The 19,054-nt window shown below is 39.5% G+C and overlaps 3 protein-coding genes and 1 pseudogene across 5 annotated transcripts in view; 2 read left to right on the top strand and 2 right to left on the bottom strand.

The window, feature by feature from the left end:
• On the top strand, nucleotides 19-6,822 carry LOC104785146 (annotated as a pseudogene).
• On the bottom strand, nucleotides 6,806-9,222 carry LOC104785147 (transcription factor bHLH130-like). 2 transcript variants are annotated; one of them, XM_010510295.2, is made up of 6 exons: nucleotides 8,321-9,222; nucleotides 7,842-8,101; nucleotides 7,537-7,716; nucleotides 7,330-7,395; nucleotides 7,157-7,225; nucleotides 6,806-7,056 (listed from the first exon to the last, which is right to left on the bottom strand). In XM_010510295.2, the coding sequence occupies exons 1-6, from the start codon at nucleotides 8,796-8,798 to the stop codon at nucleotides 6,997-6,999; spliced, it is 1,113 nt and encodes a 370-aa protein (XP_010508597.1). In that variant the 5' UTR covers nucleotides 8,799-9,222; the 3' UTR covers nucleotides 6,806-6,996. The 2 variants fall into 2 exon arrangements, with proteins under 2 accessions (XP_010508597.1, XP_010508598.1); XM_010510296.2 differs by having other exon boundaries at nucleotides 7,842-8,098.
• Nucleotides 12,479-15,265, bottom strand: LOC104785145 (receptor protein kinase-like protein ZAR1). Its single transcript, XM_010510293.2, has 2 exons — nucleotides 13,820-15,265; nucleotides 12,479-13,247 (listed from the first exon to the last, which is right to left on the bottom strand). Exons 1-2 carry the CDS (start codon nucleotides 15,117-15,119, stop codon nucleotides 12,604-12,606), a joined length of 1,944 nt encoding a protein of 647 aa, XP_010508595.1. The 5' UTR covers nucleotides 15,120-15,265; the 3' UTR covers nucleotides 12,479-12,603.
• The window catches only part of LOC104785144 (transcription factor bHLH48-like), a 6,052-nt gene continuing 3,330 nt past the window's right edge, over nucleotides 16,333-19,054 (top strand). Inside the window, exons 1-6 of one of the 2 annotated variants that reach the window (XM_010510292.2) lie at nucleotides 16,333-16,553; nucleotides 16,652-17,075; nucleotides 17,153-17,266; nucleotides 17,373-17,438; nucleotides 18,519-18,587; nucleotides 18,685-18,756. In XM_010510292.2, coding sequence (XP_010508594.1) covers nucleotides 16,704-17,075; nucleotides 17,153-17,266; nucleotides 17,373-17,438; nucleotides 18,519-18,587; nucleotides 18,685-18,756 — 693 coding nt within the window. In that variant the 5' untranslated portion in view covers nucleotides 16,333-16,553; nucleotides 16,652-16,703. Of the gene's footprint in view, nucleotides 17,076-17,152; nucleotides 17,267-17,372; nucleotides 17,439-18,518; nucleotides 18,588-18,684; nucleotides 18,757-19,054 lie in introns of both variants that reach the window. The other variant, XM_010510291.2, reaches the window with a different exon arrangement.

Below are 19,054 nucleotides of genomic sequence, written 5' to 3'. Positions count from 1 at the left end.
AATCGTGTCCGTCTGAAGTTTCTTTCTCAATTAAGACGACGATAAGAAAAACTTGGGGGAAGACGATCGATCTTGACGAAGAAAGAAACGAAGAACGTGAGAGGTAATAACAGAAGAGGTTTTCGTTCCGGTTTGTTTTTCGTTTCATTGTTCTGATTTTTTGTGAATTTTTTGGGGTTTCTGTTTCCGATCTGGTGATGGCGAGTTTCGGTGGCGGTGGAGCAGAGGAACAAGCTAGGTTGAATCAGTATGGGTACAGAGTCAATTCGGGTTTGGTTCTCAGCAGTGATGAGCGTCGTCGTTGTGATGATATGAATGAATCTTCTGGAGAACCGGAGAGTCTTAGGGGAAGGATTGATTTTAAGTCTTTTGGTGATCGTGTTGTTAAGGGGAAGCCTTATGATGTTGAGTTTGATGAGGGGGTGAACAAATCTAAGAAGAAGAAGAAGAAGAAGGAGCGTGATGTTGTTGATTTGGTCTCTGTTCGTGAGAGTAAGAGACCTCGTCTTAGGGAGGTGAGTGTGCTTACTGATTCCGATGATGGTGTTTATCAGCCAAAGACTAAGGAGACGAAGGCTGCTTTTGAGTTTCTGCTTTGTCTTATTCAACTTCAATTGGGTGGACAGCCTCTGAATGTTGTTTGTGGTGCGGCTGATGAGATTCTGGCTGTTCTCAAGAAGGATTCTCTGAAGAGCCATGAGAAGAAGATAGAGATGGAGAAACTACTGAATGTTATTTCTGATCAGGCTTTCAACCAGTTTGTTTCGGTTGGGAAAATTATAACCGACTATCATGAGGGTGGTGATTCCTTTAGTGACTATGCTAGTGAGGATGATGATGTGGGTGTCGCTCTTGAGTTTGAGGAAGATGATGAGGAGGAGAGGGATCTTGAGGAGAAAGATGATGAGGAGGATGAAGATGAATCTAACAAAAGTGGAGGTTCTCAGGAGGATGTGGCCATAGACGGTAAAGATGGAAGACATGGAAAGGAGGGCACAAGTCTTAATGTTCAGGACATTGATGCCTACTGGCTACAGAGAAAGATATCTCATGAATATGAGCAGAAGATTGATGCACAAGAGTGCCAGAAACTCGCACAAGAGCTTCTTAATATACTTGCTGAAGGTAGTGATAGGGATGTTGAGATCAAGCTGCTTGAGCACCTTCAGTTTGAAAAGTTCTCCTTTGCTAAATTTCTGCTGCAAAACCGTGTGAAGATTGTGTGGTGCACCCGTTTGACTAGGGCAAGAGACCAGATAGAGAGGAATCAAATTGAGGAGGAGATGAGGGGGTTGGGCCGAGAGTTTGCAGCTATTGTGGAGGAGTTGCATGTACAAAGAGCAACAGCCAAAGAAAGGGAGGAGAAACGGGAGAGAGATATCAAAGAAGAGGCTCGACTTCTTATGAATGATAATTCTGGTGGTGATGGAGACAGAAGTATGAAAGATGTTGATTTAGAGAATGGTTGGTTGAAGGGTCAGCGTCAGGTGCTGGACCTGGAGAGCCTTGCTTTTAACCAAGGTGGTTTCATAGGGAGAATAAGAATTGTGAGCTTCCCGATCGCTCTTACAGAGTTCGTGGCAAGGAATTTGATGAGGTTCATGTGCCATGGGTTTCTAAAAAGGTTGATAGTAATGAAAAGCTTGTGAAAATAAGCGATATGCCAGATTGGGCCCAACCAGCTTTTAGGGGAATGCAGCAGTTGAACAGGGTTCAGAGCAAAGTGTATGGCACTGCTCTTTTTAAGGCAGAGAACATTCTTCTTTGTGCTCCAACTGGTGCGGGGAAGACCAATGTTGCTGTGCTCACCATACTGCACCAGCTTGCATTGAATATGAATCCAGATGGAACATTTAATCATGGGAATTACAAAATTGTCTATGTTGCACCTATGAAAGCTCTCGTTGCTGAGGTTGTGGATAATCTATCTGAGCGCTTGAAGGATTATGGAGTTACGGTGAAGGAACTCAGTGGGGATCAGTCCCTTACCGGGCATGAAATCAAAGAAACTCAGATCATTGTTACAACGCCAGAGAAGTGGGACATTGTCACCAGGAAATCTGGAGATCGAACTTATACTCAGCTTGTGAGACTTCTTATAATTGACGAAATTCATCTTCTCAATGACAGTCGAGGGCCTGTGCTTGAAAGTATTGTTGCTAGAACGCTTAGGCAGATTGAAACCACAAAGGAGCATATTCGTCTGGTGGGTTTATCGGCAACACTGCCAAATGATGAAGATGTGGCGTTGTTTTTGCGGGTGGATCTTAAAAGTGGGTTGTTTAAATTTGACCGCAGCTACAGACCTGTGCCTCTTGAGCAGCAGTATATAGGTATTAATGTGAAAAAACCGTTACGGAAGTTCCAATTGATGAATGATATATGTTACCAGAAAGTATTAGCTGGTGCTGGAAAACATCAAGTCCTTATTTTTGTCCATTCGAGGAAGGAAACAGCAAAAACTGCTAGAGCAATACGGGACACAGCAATGGCAAATGATACCCTCAGCAGATTCTTGAAGGAAGATAGTCAAAGTTGTGAAATTCTTCAGAGTCTGGTTGGACTTCTCAAGAATAGTGACCTGAAAGAGCTTTTGCCTTATGGTTTTGCAATTCATCATGCTGGGTTGACTAGGACTGATCGCCAGATAGTTGAGGATCAATTTCGTTTAGGAAATTTGCAAGTGTTGGTTTCCACGGCAACTCTTGCATGGGGAGTGAATTTGCCTGCACATACTGTCATTATCAAAGGAACCCAAGTCTATAATCCTGAGAGAGGGGCGTGGATGGAGTTAAGTCCTCTAGATGTTATGCAGATGATTGGTCGTGCGGGAAGACCTCAATATGACCAACGTGGGGAGGGAATTATAATCACTGGATACAGCGAGCTGCAGTATTATCTTCGTTTGATGAATGAGCAACTACCAATTGAAAGCCAGTTTATCTCCAAACTTGCTGATCAGCTCAATGCTGAAATTGTGCTTGGGACAGTTCAGAATGCTAAAGAAGCTTGCCACTGGCTTGGCTATACATATTTATACATCCGCATGGTTCGTAATCCGACACTGTATGGCTTACCGCCTGATGCCCTTGCAAAAGATGTATTATTAGAGGAGAGACGAGCTGACCTGATTCATTCTGCTGCTAATATCTTGGACAAGAACAACCTGATTAAGTATGACAGGAAAAGTGGACACTTCCAGGTTACTGATTTGGGACGCATTGCTAGCTACTACTACATAACCCATGGAACAATAGCTACATATAATGAGAATTTGAAGCCAACAATGAGTGATATAGAGCTTTGCCGTCTGTTCTCACTGAGTGAGGAGTTCAAGTATGTCACTGTTCGACAGGACGAGAAGATGGAACTGGCAAAACTTCTGGATCGTGTACCGATCCCTGTCAAGGAAACACTAGAAGATTCTGATGCAAAGATCAATGTTTTGCTGCAAGTATATATTTCAAAGCTAAAGCTCGAGGGTCTTTCTTTGTCATCTGACATGGTTTATATTACCCAGAGTGCTGGACGTCTCCTACGAGCTATTTTTGAGATTAGTTTGAAGAGAGGGTGGGCTCAACTGTCTGAAAAAGCTCTAAACTTGTCTAAAATGGTAGGGAAGAGGATGTGGAATGTTCAGACACCACTCCGGCAGTTTCTTGAAATTCCAAAGGAGGTTCTGATGAAGTTGGACAAGAATGATCTGGTGTGGGAGAGATACTATGATCTATCTTCACAGGAGTTAGGAGAGCTTATTCGTAATCCTAAGATGGGCAGAAAAATTCACAAGTTCATCCATCAGTTTCCAAAACTGAATCTTAGAGCACATGTTCAGCCGATTTCTCGTTCTGTTCTACAAGTGGAGCTCACCGTAACACCTGATTTTCAGTGGGATGACAAATTACATCAAAATGTTGAACCATTTTGGATAATGGTGGAAGACAGTGATGGTGAAAAGATACTTCATTACGAGTATTTCCTTTTGAAAAAGCAGTATATTGATGACGACCACACGTTGAACTTCACTGTACCAATCTCTGAGCCAGTTCCCCCACAGTATTTCATTCGAGTGGTTTCAGACAAATGGCTTGACTCGCCGACTGTGTTACCTATATCTTTCAGGTATCTTATTCTTCCAGAAAAGTATCCACCACCTACGGAGCTACTGGACTTGCAGCCCCTCCCGGTGATGGCCCTAAGGAATCCGTCCTATGAAACTTTGTATCAGGATTTCAAGCATTTTAATCCAGTGCAGACTCAGGTCTTTACTGTTTTGTATAACACAAGTGACAATGTATTGGTTGCTGCTCCCACAGGAAGTGGGAAGACTATATGTGCGGAGTTTGCTATATTGAGGAATCATCTTGAAAGACCTGATTCTGTAATGCGTGTTGTCTATATTGCACCTCTTGAGGGTATTGCTAAGGAGCGGTTTGTGATTGGGAGAAAAAGTTCGGAAAGGGGCTTGGTTTACGGGTTGTTGAGTTAACTGGGGAGACGGCATTAGATCTTACCCTGCTTGAGAAGGGTCAGATAATTATAAGTACTCCTGAGAGATGGGACGCTCTGTCCCGAAGGTGGAAACACAGAAAATATATTCAGCAGGTTAGTTTGTTCATCGTTGATGAGCTTCATTTAATTGGGGGTCAAGGTGGTCCAGTATTGGAGGTAATTGTCTCGAGAATGAGAAATATTTCAAGTCAGGTGGGGAACAAGATGAGGATTGTTGCATTATCAACTTCCCTTGCAAATGCCAAAGATCTTGGAGAGTGGGTCGGGGCCAGTTCATGTGGCATTTTCAATTTTCCGCCTAATATTCGCCCTGTCCCACTGGAGATCCACATTCAAGGGGTGGACATATTGAGTTTTGAAGCGAGAATGCAGGCGATGACTAAGCCAACATACACTGCCATAGTCCAGCATGCCAAGAACAAGAAACCGGCTATCGTTTTTGTCTCGACCCGTAAACATGTCCGCCTTACTGCTGTGGATCTGATAGCATACTCACGCATGGACAACATGCAGAACCCTGAGTTCCTGTTAGGAAAGCTGGAAGAACTAGAGCCTTTTGTTAACCAAATTTGCGAGGAAACTCTGAAGGAGACTTTGCGCCATGGTATTGGCTACTTACATGAGGGTTTAAGCAGTATTGATCAGGAGATTGTGACTCAGCTTTTTGAAGCAGGACGGATTCAGGTATGTGTAATGTCTAGTTCATTGTGTTGGGGTACTCCATTGAAGGCGCATTTGGTTGTTGTAATGGGAACACAATTCTATGATGGACGGGAAATTTCTCATTCGGATTACCCCATCTCCGATCTGCTCCAGATGATGGGGCGTGCTAGCCGACCTCTGCTTGACGACGCTGGGAAGTGTGTGGTCTTCTGCCATGCATCACTTAAAGAGTTTTACAAGAAATTTCTGTATGAAGCCTTTCCGGTTGAGAGTCAGCTTCAACATTTCTTGCATGATAATTTGAATGCAGAAGTTGTTGCCGAAGTTATAGAGAACAAGCAAGAAGCTGTGGATTATCTTACCTGGAGCTTCATGTACAGGAGGCTTCCCCAGAACCCTAACTACTACAATCTCCAGGGAGTGACCCACAGGCATTTATCTGATCACCTCTCAGAGCTCGTTGAAAACACTTTGTCTGATCTTGAAGTGAGTAAATGCATAGAAATAGAGAATGAGTTGTATCTGTCTCCTCTCAATCTTGGTATGATTGCTTCATATTATTACATCAATTACACCACCATTGAGCGATTCGGTTCTCTCTTGGCTTCCAAGACCAAGATGAAGGGTCTTATTGAGATCTTGGCTTCAGCTTCAGAGTATGACTTGATTCCTATACGTCCTGGTGAAGAGGACGCAGTTCGGAGACTCATCAATCACCAGAGCTTCTCTTTTGAAAACCCGAAATGCACAGACCCTCATGTGAAGGCAAACGCGCTTCTTCAGGCGCATTTTTCAAGGCAAAAAATCAGCGAGAACCTGGCAATGGATCAGCGTGAGGTCCTCTTATCTGCAACTAGACTTCTTCATGCAATGGTCGATGTTATATCGAGCAAAAATTGTCTGAATCTTGCCCTGTTAGCTATGGAAGTAAGCCAGATGGTGACTCAAGGCATGTGGAATCGAGACTCCATACTTCTGCAGCTTCCCCACTTCACAAAGGACTTAGCCAAAAGGTGCCAAGAGAATCCGGGGAATAACATCGAAACCGTTTTTGATCTTCTGGAAATGGAAGACGAGAAACGCCAAGAGCTTCTCCAAATGTCAGACGCTCAGCTTCTTGACGTTGCCAGGTTCTGCAACCGATTCCCCAACATTGACCTTACATACGAGATTGTGGGCGGCATCGAGGTAAGCCCTGGAAAAGAGATCACATTGCAGGTAATGCTGGAGAGAGACATGGAGGAAAGGACAGAGGTGGGACCTGTGAACGCACCAAGATATCCCAAGATTAAAGAAGAAGGTTGGTGGCTAGTCGTTGGAGAAACCAAGACAAACCAGCTGATGGCCATCAAGAAAATCTCTCTGCAACGGAAGGCGAAGGCGGAGCTAGAGTTTGCAGTACCAGCTGAACCAGGAAAGAAGTCGTATACTCTTTACTTCATGTGCGATTCTTACTTGGGTTGCGACCAGGAGTACTCTTTCACTATTGATGTCAAAGATTTTGCAGATCAGATGGAAGAATGATTTATGTTTTCTAGTTAGTTTTTTCGTGTCTTTCTTTGTTCTTCTGGTCATTAGCTACTTGTCTGATCTTACCTTTTGTAGTCCAACATTTGAAAGCGAAATAAAAGAACAGATTAAGTCCTATTTTATTGCTTAGAATTGGATTTTGTTGAAAGCATATAATTTTCTTCTGAAGAGCTTACATAGACAATTTGGTCTGTTTCGGCTAAAAAATATTCAGACATGGACATTTATTATTTCTTATCCTTCTCTCTGCTTTTCTTTTTTGGGTCCTATCTATACACACTTTGTTGCGCACTATATTGACTTCTTCTCCTTGTTCATGCACTTGCAGTTAGCTCTGTTCTCGTTTAAAATCTGTGTAAGCAAACAAAAAAAAAAGAAGTCTAAATCAATTCAATAGGTTTTAACTTAAGACCGGCACTTTGGTTTTTTTTCACAATGATAAGGAACTTACCTTGTATTGCCTTTGTAAGTCTTTGATGTAATCAACAGCTAAATCCAACATATCCGAAGTGTTCGTTTGCTGTTTCAACATAAAGAAACCAACATCATTGAACCTAGTCAACGCAAGGGAAAACAATTTGTTTAAGATCAAAACTCATTACAAGAAGTTTCAGAAAACTATACCTTGTCCATGTTAGGAACAAGTTCTTGTAATTTCCTCATTCGCTCACTTATCCGTGTTCTTCTTACCTGACACAATCGACAAAAGAACTTTTAGGAAAGAAGACACTTTTCAAGCATTAATTAGACTTTCTATATTCATACTAGACTATGTTTCGAAAGGACTTCTATTGACATGTAAAGATGGTATTTTAACTAGTTTTAAGTTACCCTTTCAGCGATGCTTCGCGGATGTGTAGCGCAACCACGTTTTGCTCTAATTTTACAAGGAACAGAATCTTGTAACTGAAGATACTTATCCACTGAAACCATGTCTGAAGCTGTCGATGATGACTTCGGTAGACTCAAATGATGTGACAGTAACTGCATTCGATTCCCGGAGTCACCGTTCTGCACAAACCATCAAGAAAACATCATTCAATTCTCAAGAAATCAAACTCCACTTTCAGCTATTAAGCTATATATATGTCTAATGACCAAATAACCAAAATAAACTGGTTAGAGAAGCGAGTTACCTGAGCTCCTAGAAACAATTTGCCATCGTCATCAGTTTCTCTTTTAAGGGAGGATAAGTTATCAATGAAGTTGGAAGGATCATTCCAATGGCTATATTGAAAACTTGTCTCGGGTGAGATTTCAGGTATCTGAGAGAGCATTCCAAGTGAAGAAGGTGGCCTTGAAGAGAGGCTGCAATGGCGTCTTAATCCATTGGAATTAGATGGACTGACTTCATCTTCTTCGTAATTTATCATATTCCTCATTGGACCATAACCTGCTATAGTAGCAATAGTGTAATAGCAAAAACCATCAAACACTTATTAAACTGTTAAATCCAAAGTGCTTAACTTTATTAAATTGACAGATCAGATCTTGTCTTAAAACATTCAAAAATCTTGAATCAAGGGATTGAAACATATATATAGAAATATATGAGTTCAGACTTTCTAAAAAAAGGAAGAAACTATTTTTGGGGTAGAAGAGAGTGAAACGGTACCGTTTTGGTCAGAGAGGTTTGTGAACATTCCGGCGGGGGAGCTGCTTTGCCGGAGAAGATTAGATTCAACTGGTTTGGTGTGGTGATGATTACTCATACCAAGAAACTGCTCCAAACCAATAGAGTTCATCGTCACTTTACTCTGCCTCGGGTAATGCGGCGGCAACCCGAGAAAACTCGACGGTTCAGTCTGAGGCGGCGGGAGAGTGGCGGCGGCGTATGAAACAGAGGTGTTGTTAGTTAACGAAACAGGAGACTTATTATCTTCGAACTTAGGTGAAACACCGAGATCTTCGTTTACGCCATCAGAGGTAACGAATCTAGAAAGCAACCTATCTGAGGAGTCGAAGCTACTCTTGTCTTGATCAACGAAAGAGGAGAGAACAGAGCTAGGAGCTGATCGAAAACGAAGAAGACCACCACCTGACCCAGAAGAAGCTATGTGATTCGGGTCGTAAAGATGATTACTCGAATCCATTAATCAAGTATGAAAACGACGAGCTTTCCCCTGTTTTGAGTGCTCTGTTTTCTTGAACAAATTTTTGGAGAAACTGTATCTTAAGTTAGCTTTTTCCAACGTCTAACTGTTGGATATGAATCTAAGCTTGTCAAGTTCTTGGTTGTGTCTCACTTGGTTCTTTGTTGGGAAGTAAAAAACTTGAGCTTGAGGAGCAGTAAGCAGGTTGTGTGTCGAAGTAGAATTTGGAGAAGATGATGATAAAACCTTGAAGATGAAGCAAAGGGAGAACGGTGAAGAGAGGAGAGAGAGAGACGATGATGATGATGAATCTTTATATTTATTTATCGTTTTTTTTTGTTTTGGGTTTCTGAGTTTCAGAGTCTAACTTTTAATTGCTGAAGATAGCGGCGGATCGAAAAGCAAAAACCCAAAATATTATAAATTTGAGAGAAAAATAACAAAATGAAAAAGAAAAGTTCAGAGGAGGACGTCGTTTTAAGCCGCCTGTGAAGCTGAGTCACGGAAATGCCTTTTTCATTTTTTTCTATTTTATTTTAAATTTTCATACAATCTTATTATATAAAATGTGAATGAGAAGAAACTGTAGAAATTTGAGATGAATTACATTATTACTTTATTATACTACTCGAATACAACTTATATAGTATACAAGAAGAGCTAGCTAGCATGTGAAGTAAATACCAACCCTAATCAATATTTTTTGACGAGTTAACTGATGAACCCGTGACAAAATTATTTCTGCTCTACATTATTTCATTTTTATACTACATTTCCTGTTTTTTTTTAATTACTATATGACTTCCTTTTTTGTCATATATGTGATGTTTCTACGCTAATTTATAACACACGAACAAAAATATATTTTATGTGTTGTGTGGGCAATGAAATCCCCTAGTAGGCCATACGATTATAACAAGATTGTGTCGGTAGTTTATAACCGATGTAATAGAATTTTCCAAGGATAGAAAAAAAAAAAAAATAATAATAAAATAAATAAGGGATGTAATATGTGTTTGGTCTTTCTGTCCAAAAGAAAAAATATAGTTAGGGACATTTGATTTATAACTTCTTGGTTACCAATTTTTTGTTTTGCTTACTATCCATAATCATAGCGTCCATCGTCAGCAAACTGTACTGACAAAATCTAATATCGAATTATACAATTTAGAATTTAAGATTGTCCCATCAGAATAACAAAAAGTCAGAAGTTTAGATCCTTAATATAGTTAAGACACAAAAACATCCTTTAAATAGAAAGAAAATTGTCGGAAGTACAGTTTTGTAATAAGAGTCAAAAAAAACAAATAAAGAAAAAAAATTACGTAGCTTTCAGGGTTCTCTCACGGAACCGAACCCATTATTTACAGGTACACAGCTTACGCACACGATCGTGACGGAGGATATTGACGCCGTTTACACGCATTGGGAACGTAACGTAAGCTGGCGTCTGACTGGCACAGGATTTTGGTGCACGACTATAATACGCTACACTTAGACACGAGAAAAGATGAGAGGTACCAAAACTTTTAAAAAACCTCTCATTGGTCCAGGAATGATACAATGACTTGACTCTACGTGAACGATTCACACGAGATTACGCCTCGTGATCCAAATCAACGTCCGCCGTCGTTTCACACTTTTCTTTTCTTTTTTTCTTATCTCATCTTGTTTTTACTTTAATAATTCACGAGCCTAGCCGCAGCGCCGTCTTTCTAAAAATTTAAATCCATTAAAAGCGACATTGTTTCTTTTACCAATATTTCGATTCAGCCCTTTAATGGAAAATTCATACTTTTATTAGTCCACTTTTTAAATCTAGTAGTGGTTACGGTTTTCAAAAACAAACATATTCGTATCGTATCAATCTGGATTTTTAGCTTTTACATTGTTAAGAATTGGAAAAGAAAAAATGAAACCAAAACCATACTTAAATGAAAATAATAATAATATCGTTTGATGAACCGAACCATCGAGTGGATTGGGATGAATTGCTTTGAATGTGAATTTATTCTCTATATTAGCTGTTTCACTCTTTTTATATGGGGACTATGGTTTATGTGACTAAGGCCCTATATTGTATTCTGTAGATGGATACATATAGATTGATGACATTGACATAAAACTAGCTTACACAGTTTTAAAACTTCGAGCTATTTAATAATTAATCAACAAGAAGACAAAATTGTATGCACAAAGCACATGCACATACATAATAATACTACTACTATTTAAGTATAAGTAATATCTTAAGTTATTAACATACAATAGTATTTCATGGGAATCAAGTACATATGTTGGGGAGAGAAGATATCTAAAAGTTGTACATATCGATCTGATCTGATTCGTACATAACAAAACTGCTTCTTTCAAATCACACCAGTATTTTCCTCAAAGGAATCTAACAAATATTTTCCAAATCATTACACCCAAATGTTCTCAAGTGCTCTCACTTCGAAACAGGTCATACTCTTTTAGTTTTTGTAACTCAGTGGTCTCTCACTTCTAAATGCAATGGATAGAACACGGAAAACACCCAAAATAAAAAAAGGAGAAAAAGAAATGGAGATTAAAGATGCAAAATCGGACGTATTAAGAAGTGCAATTTTAAAGATTTGGCATTGTGAAAATTATAAAAGCAAAATCCCGTCCGTGGCTTTGTGGATGGGAACATGGACACGTGAGACCCCATTAGCTTCTTTCTCTATGTTGTATAGATTTTGTTTTTCTTATTGTTTGATAGTATTTGAATTTTAATAATCTTAATAAATAAAAAACGATTCCCCAACAATTTATTTATGTTTCTGCAAAAAAAAAATAGATTACATTGATAGAAGTGGGGAATCGTGGTCCATGGCTTTGGCTTTTTATAATGTCAACAAGCTCAAAAAAGGGTGCCTTCTCCTATTTTATTTTGTATTCAATAGGAACTTCTAAATTAAGCAAGTGTTCCTCTCCTTTTTTAATTTAATTTTCTCGAGTGGGCTGCTAAATTTGGAAGTAATCAATCGTGCTGGGGCAAGATATGTTTTTTGTCATGAAATCTTTAATTTTTGGTTTATAAAAGTCATACTTTTTGTTGTGAATATGAAACAAAGGACCAACGGTGGGATATGATCGTGTTTGATGTTCTGACAAAAATCTACATATTCGAAATAGATTTGATTTTGCCTTTCTTTCATTGCTAACGATCGGTTCTAAATTCATTTCTCACAACTCCATGCGCAAGAAATATGCAATCATGCGATTGAGCTTTTTCCTGTTTGTTGTTTAACTATCTATATCTCCATTACATAGTTAGAAGTTATAACAGGTCCACTAAAAAGCATCTGAGTATTTTTTTTTTTTTTTTGGTTTACTATGATCTTTCAAAAAAATCAATGCGTCTAATCAAAATCGAATCCAAGTTTTGAAATACATATATATAATTATAAAAACCACTTGGAGTTATATTAATATGATTCTCTAGTACTTTTGGAAAGAGAGGATCTATCATGCAAGGACTGTCAACGTAACTTGGTAATTTTTTATTCAAAGTTATAGTTTGAGAGGGTTTTTGAAACAGATATTTATCAATTTTCATATTCATTATTATCCATATAAGATTCTAGCTAGACAACCAAACTCTCTTCCTTAAGAGACAAGGAATAATATGTGATAACAAACAGATACACAGCCACTTGATACGGAAATTAACCATAAACTCTTCAGTTAAACTCACCATAGAAACTACAAAACTCCACATGGCCTGAGATTAATTAACATACACAACTAATACTACTTCCCGGACTCTTTCAGAAAAGGTTTAGTCCGATTTGATTCGACCTAGACTCTCAGACACAGATCTCATCCTAGGGCGCATCTCCGGGTTCATTTCCGTGCAATTTAAAGCGACATGAATGGTTGCAAGAACCTGCTTATCCTCAAAATGCTGTCGTAGAAGCTTCGGGTCTAAGATCTCAGCCAACAACCTTTCTTCCTTGTGCCACTTCCTCAAAACATTCACGAGTTCTTCTCCTTCGTTTTCAGAGGAACCATTAGGTAACCGACCAGTCAACAACTCCAACAGAATCACACCAAATGAATAAACATCGCTTTTCTGAGATGATTTGCAACCAGAAGAAGCTCGGGCTTCGGGTGCAAGGTAAGCAGCTGCAGGAGCTGAGAGTGAGAGTCTTGTAGCAAATGCTTGGTCAATGCTTTGCGTTCTGGTTGATGATAGTGAATCATCAATGAGTTTGGGATAACCCGAAACCAGACGCGAGAGACCAAAACCTGAGATGTGAGGGTGGTTCTCATTATCTAACAGGATTTTGCTTGATTTAAGGTTCCCGTGTACATACTTTCTCGAACTGTATTCATGTATATACATCAAACCCCGAGCAGTCCCTTGTGCTATACGTAACCTCTCGGCCCAAGAGAGTGGAGGCCTAGTATTCGAAGGTCCACCTACAAGACAAATCAAATGCCGTCTCAGAAAACTAATGATACTGATACAAATGCCTCAAACATATAATGCTAACTAACTAAACCAACGCATACATACAAACACATCTTTCGGATCATAATCTAATCTCTGCTTAAACACCAAAAAGAAATCTTCTTTATGTCAGATTAAACACTCTCTAACACTACCATCAGCTTATCTGACAAGACCACACACCACACACTATAGTGCTTTGTCTAATTCAAAATCTTCCATAGAGAATCAAATCTAGTTGTTTGTTTTTTACTGGTAGGTAAGAGAGATCCATGCTTGTCCTCAACCTCTACTGTTTTCAAGTTTCAACACATGTAAACACAGTAAAGCTTTGAACAATAAAAACAAGGAGAAGAAGCCAACAAATTAGTCAATACAAACACAAATCAGACAGAAACAAAACAAAAAGCTCTGTACTTTATTAGTCCTATCTACAGAGCAAGTACAAATAAAACCTTATACTTAGTGGTTGATTTGATTGATGCAGAGTTATCGTTAAAAGATTGAAAATTTATTAGCAAGATTAGTGTTTTTTGTTTACCATGTAAGGCAGAGTACAAGCTTCCATTGCTGATGAAATCAGTGATGAGAAGCTTCTCGTCCTCTGCATAGTAGTAAGCTCTAAGCTTTACGATGTTAGGGTGATTGATCCTACCAATGGTCTCCACTTCATTCACAAATTCCTTAAACCGCCACGTGGCGTTACCATCGCTGAGTCTTCTAACGGCGACAACGGTGGATGACGATTCCGCCGCCACTACTCTGTACACAATCCCGCTTCTGCTCTTGCCTATCACGTAAGCAGATGCTCTCAACAAATCCTCGAGCTCGAGCTCGAATCCTTCGTCAAACGCTACGAATTTACCTTCTTGCCCTTCTTCGTCGAACTCTGAGTCCGAGACCGCCGTCGTCGTCGTCTTTGTCTCTGTTTTGTACACGTCGGAGGAGCTTCGTTTTTTCCGGATTAGCCATACGGAGATGGAAACAGCTCCGATTACAATCGAAACGCCGGAAATCAGAGAAACCGTCACTGATCCGGTGATCTGCTGCTTCTTCTCCTCCTTTGCGTCGTCGTCGTTGCTGATTACGCTAGGGTTTGGTTTCTGGAGTTCCGGCTTCGAAGTGACGAAGCTAGGGGTTTCGATTTCTTCGCACGGCGTTTGCAATGGTAAGCCGCAGAGATGAGAGTTTCCGGCGAACGCGATTGGTCCTTGATTCAACAGAGATCCCACCTGAGGTACTTTTCCGGTGAGATTGTTGTGACTGAAATCTAAGCTGACGTGAACCGGGAATCGACCGTATGACGGTGGAATCTCTCCGGTGAATCGGTTATACGAAAGGTTTAGAGTTCCGGCGAGGCTTCCGAGTTCAGCGAGTGACTCAGGGAGTGAACCGTTGAGATGGTTAGAGGAGAAATCGAGGTGGTTGAGTGATTTCATGGACTTGATTTGGACCGGGATTGGACCGGAGAGTGAGTTGTGAGAGAGATCGATGTACCGGAGATTGGTTGCTTGGAAAAGACGAACCGGTACGGTTTTGGAGAAATTGTTGTGAGCTAGATCGAGCCGGTTTAGCGAGTCGAGTAAACCGAGTTCTGATGGAATGTAACCGGAGAGACTTTTGCCCAAGAGTACAAGTGAGGTGACTCGGCCGTTTGTGCAAACGATCCCGGACCAATGGCAAGGAGTCGGGTCGGATTCAGACCAGTGGGTCATTACTCGGGTCGGGTCGTTGTCGACGGCGGATTTGAGAGCTAGTAGAGATAAACCGTCGGAATTGAGAGAGGAGCAAAAGCTCATCATGCAGACAAGAAGTGAAAGAAGAACCCAAAGTAACTTCATTATATCTATTTCTTGTTTGTTATAAAGAAGAAGCAACGAGAAGTTGCTGCAGAGGAAAATGATAAACAGTGAAGACGAAGTAGAAGAATTATAATGGGAGATTTGACCGAGGTTGTTGGATTATTTTATGGTTTTGATTTCATGTTAGCAACGTGTAGTAATGTAGTCATGATTCATGAATCTCATGATCAGTTTTTTGAATTCTTGTGCGCCTGAATATGATTTCAAATGATAATAATATAATACTACTATACTGTAAAGTTTTTTAAAATATAATATATTGGGATTTGCGTTTTGGATTTTTGTGGTTCTTTAATTAATTTCCTGTATACGTTTTTTATAAGTTTAGTTATTGATTGATGCAGGTGGCTTGTTGTCACATTTATAATTTTTTGTCTTAAAGAGTTGATGACATATATAGGGTCATTTACAACTTAAGTTACAATATATAGTACTGTACTAAGATATACAAATCCGGAAAAGATGTATCAACCATTGAGAAAAATAAATTTGCAGTTGTATATTAGTGGATAATGGTACAGTAATCATCAATCATATGATCATTGAACAAAGGACTTAAAATAAAAATAGAAGTAGGTATCTTTAAATGCTTAAAATCTTTAACTCATATAGGACACTTTGAGGTCTTGAGCCATGAAAAAAATGTACAGTCCTACCAGATCTATAATTATATTACTTTTTACAAGATATAGCTGTAATTAAAAAAAAAAATTAAAACATGTTTAAGAGTAATGTGAGGATAATAATGGAACTCTATTGTATAATCTTATTACTAAAGGTGGATGGATCATATGTGTCTAGTTTTGGAGCTATGAATTTGAATTCAGTTGAGAATATTTATTCAAATTAAAGGAGGGAAGAGATGACGGGGGAGAGTGGTTTGTGTCAGAGAAAACCATTAACCAACCGACAAAGTAAACCACACACAAAGATGCATTTTTGAAAAGAAAAAGATGCCACTTCTGTTTGTATGGGCACTTCTGTAAATAAACACGAGGAGAGTCACAAATTCTATTGTTGGGTTTATTATTTCAAGGGTGAACAAACGACCTTGACCCAAAACAGAAAGAAAAAAAATATAACCGAACGAAGCCCAAAAGGCCCATAAGGCCATAACGGTTGCGATCCAATCAAAGCGTCCTTCTCTCTCTCATCGTCTCATAAATGGAGTATTTATTATTTTCTCACTCTCTCTATAAAAATGGTGGCTTTATTAACAAACAGAGACGCACTCCAAAGCTAACGTTGCTTTCTTCCCACTCCAAAATGGCTCTTCTGTAATTCTTTTGCCTCTCTCACACACTCTTACGAAGTAGAAGAAGCTTACAAAACTAAATTCCCCATTTTGGAATTTTCCGAGTCGAACGATTTTAAAACTCCAAAAAGAAGCAGCTTAACTCGTTGATCAAGTCGGTCGGTTCTGGTTTTCTCTGAATTTTAACTCGGTTATTTCCGGTTTAATCTTTATTTTTTTTCCCGATTATGGATCTGACCGGAGGGTTTGGACCTAGATCCGGCGTTGGCCCGGTTACCGACGATGAATTTCGCCAATTGGTGACGACGATGCCTCCGGAGAATACTGGCGGCTCTTTCACGGCTTTGCTTGAGATGCCTGTGACTCAAGCCATGGAGCTTCTCCATTTCGCAGATTCATCGTCTTCTCAGGCCAACATTACCAAACTCGCCGGAGATAATATCGCTCCTCCTCATGACCCTTTCGGGACTTTGACTTTCCCTTCCAACTCCCTTCTCTTGGACCGCGCCGCTCGTTTCTCGGTGATTGCTACTGAGCAAAACGGATATATCTCCTCCGCCGATACTCCGAGCTCAAGCGCGAATCTTGACGGAGGAGTCAAGGCTGAGCCTTCTGAGACTGATTCATTTTCGGAGAATCAGAATTCGAAACACAACAAGAGGAAAGAACGCGAGAAGAAGGTGATACTACCAAATTGCTCAAAATCAAAAACACTTTTGATCCATAGTTTCTAACTCCTTATTTCATTAATTTCTAGGGTAAAAGCTCGATGAAGAAGACGAAGAGCTCCGTAGAGGAAGACAAGTTGCCGTATGTTCACGTTAGAGCTCGTCGTGGTCAAGCTACTGATAACCATAGCTTAGCAGAGCGAGTAAGTAATTCACATTTCTCACAAGGAAAGCATAGTTGTTTGTTGTTATATTAGTTTTTTAATTAGTGGCTACGTTAATTAATCATTGAACTCTTCTTGATTATAGGCAAGAAGAGAGAAGATAAACGCACGAATGAAGCTGTTACAGGAACTGGTCCCAGGCTGTGATAAGGTTAGTGGCCTTTTTAATCAATAATTAGATCTTCATTTGTTGATTAAAGACAGAATCTTTCTTTATTAGAGCAACCCCAAAAAAGTGAATTTGAAGATGTGGTTTGATAAGAGGTTAAATCCTTTTCACTTTCTTTTTTATATGAATAAAATTGTAGTGCTAAGTTCCTCTTATATGAAAAGGAAAAAAGTTTTGTGGTGTGCCAAAAAGACCAAAACCACTAGTTTGGTAATTTCAGTTCCTTTGAATATCTTAAACTTTATTTTCGTGTGGGGAAGAATATCTCACGGGTCACAACCATTTAGGTTAGCTAGTAGTAGTAATACGGAAGTGATGTGACATTGTTGTTTCGTCTTCCCAAAGTGTATTCATTGAGCTTGAAGCTTACTCCATAAATGACTATAATGGATTTATGATGTGGGAATGCTAGCTGGAGTGTTCCCTTGAGGTTATGGGTTGAGGGGACAGATTTTGGTGGATAGATCAAGGTCAGACTGGGTTTTGGGGTCCATCTTTCGATAATAAATGGCAAAAGTTGCAGGCTTACTATGGTGGGTGAGGAGTGTAGTATCGTTTCTATGAAGTTTGGTATCAATCAAGTAGAAAGAGGGCGAGGAGTGTAGTATCGTCACTACTATTGTTATATGCTTTGAGTCCCACAATACCTAATTGGTTGGAAACATGATGTGACACTCCTGCAGACAGCTAACTAATCGATAGATATCTTGGAATTTAGCAGCAATTATTGGTGGAAGGAGATGATGATAGGTGACAACTCTTTAAGAGTTTGTCAAATCTGTGGGGTTCTGGGGCTTGATTGTTTGTTCATGAGATCTTTGATAATTTCTGGAATTCATGTTATAAACGAGATATGTTGCTCTGGCAAACTAGTAGAGTTGTTGAGATTATAAAAGCCGTTTACGTTTTACATGGTAGGACTAACTAATAGATTTTTTATGGCTTAAAAATTAGTTAAGAATTCTAATAAAAATATAGCTGCTTAGGAACTCTTTTGCTTCTAAAGTTGTGTGGCGTGTTCTTCTTTATGTTCTTGACTTACCAGAAAGCTTTGGCCTGCAGATTCAGGGAACTGCATTGGTTCTAGATGAAATCATTAACCATGTGCAGTCTTTACAGCGTCAAGTGGAGGTAGAACTTTTTGTTGTTAACTGAAAATTAAAAATAATAAGCTAAGCAATGTGTGATTAGTGCCACAATGTCACATAACTGCTGTTCTTCTTTTCAGATGCTATCTATGAGACTTGCGGCAGTAAACCCCAGAACTGACTTCAATCTCGACACCATATTGGCTTCAGAAGTAAGTATCAATCAACTAATCACATAGGAGAATTAATGTTGCATGTGATCTTCTTCTACAATAAAACCCTTCAGTTTAATATTGACTAGACAGAGACCTCCCTTTGACCATGTAGCTCGTTTCAACCATAGGGATAATGTTTCTGTAAGTAACCTTTTTAGTTGTATCACAAAAAGAGAAACTTTTGGATATTTATTGATCCAACATTAATCAACCCTATTCTAGACTAGGCTTAAAGAAGAAGAACAACGTGGGGGAAATAAATACACAGACCTTACAGAAATGTAGTACAAACAGA

The sequence above is a fragment of the Camelina sativa genome, chromosome 5 (genome assembly GCF_000633955.1).
Source record: "Camelina sativa cultivar DH55 chromosome 5, Cs, whole genome shotgun sequence".
Lineage (NCBI taxonomy): Eukaryota > Viridiplantae > Streptophyta > Magnoliopsida > Brassicales > Brassicaceae > Camelina > Camelina sativa.
Note: the sequence above shows the minus strand (reverse complement) of the source record. Positions and strands in the feature narration are given on the sequence as shown.

Bases quoted from the DNA above. Each gene is read 5' to 3' on its own strand.
- LOC104785147 (XM_010510295.2), bottom strand. From the start codon at position 8,798: ATGGATTCGAGTAATCATCTTTACGACCCGAATCACATAGCTTCTTCT. The intron at 7,396-7,536 runs GTAACTTAAAAC...CGATTGTGTCAG, and splicing joins CGCGAAGCATCGCTGAAAGG to GTAAGAAGAACACGGATAAG. The intron at 7,226-7,329 runs GTATAGTTTTCT...ATGTTGAAACAG, and splicing joins TTGTTCCTAACATGGACAAG to CAAACGAACACTTCGGATAT.
- LOC104785145 (XM_010510293.2), bottom strand. From the start codon at position 15,119: ATGAAGTTACTTTGGGTTCTTCTTTCACTTCTTGTCTGCATGATGAGC. The intron at 13,248-13,819 runs GTAAACAAAAAA...TTTGTCTTGTAG, and splicing joins CTTGTACTCTGCCTTACATG to GTGGACCTTCGAATACTAGG.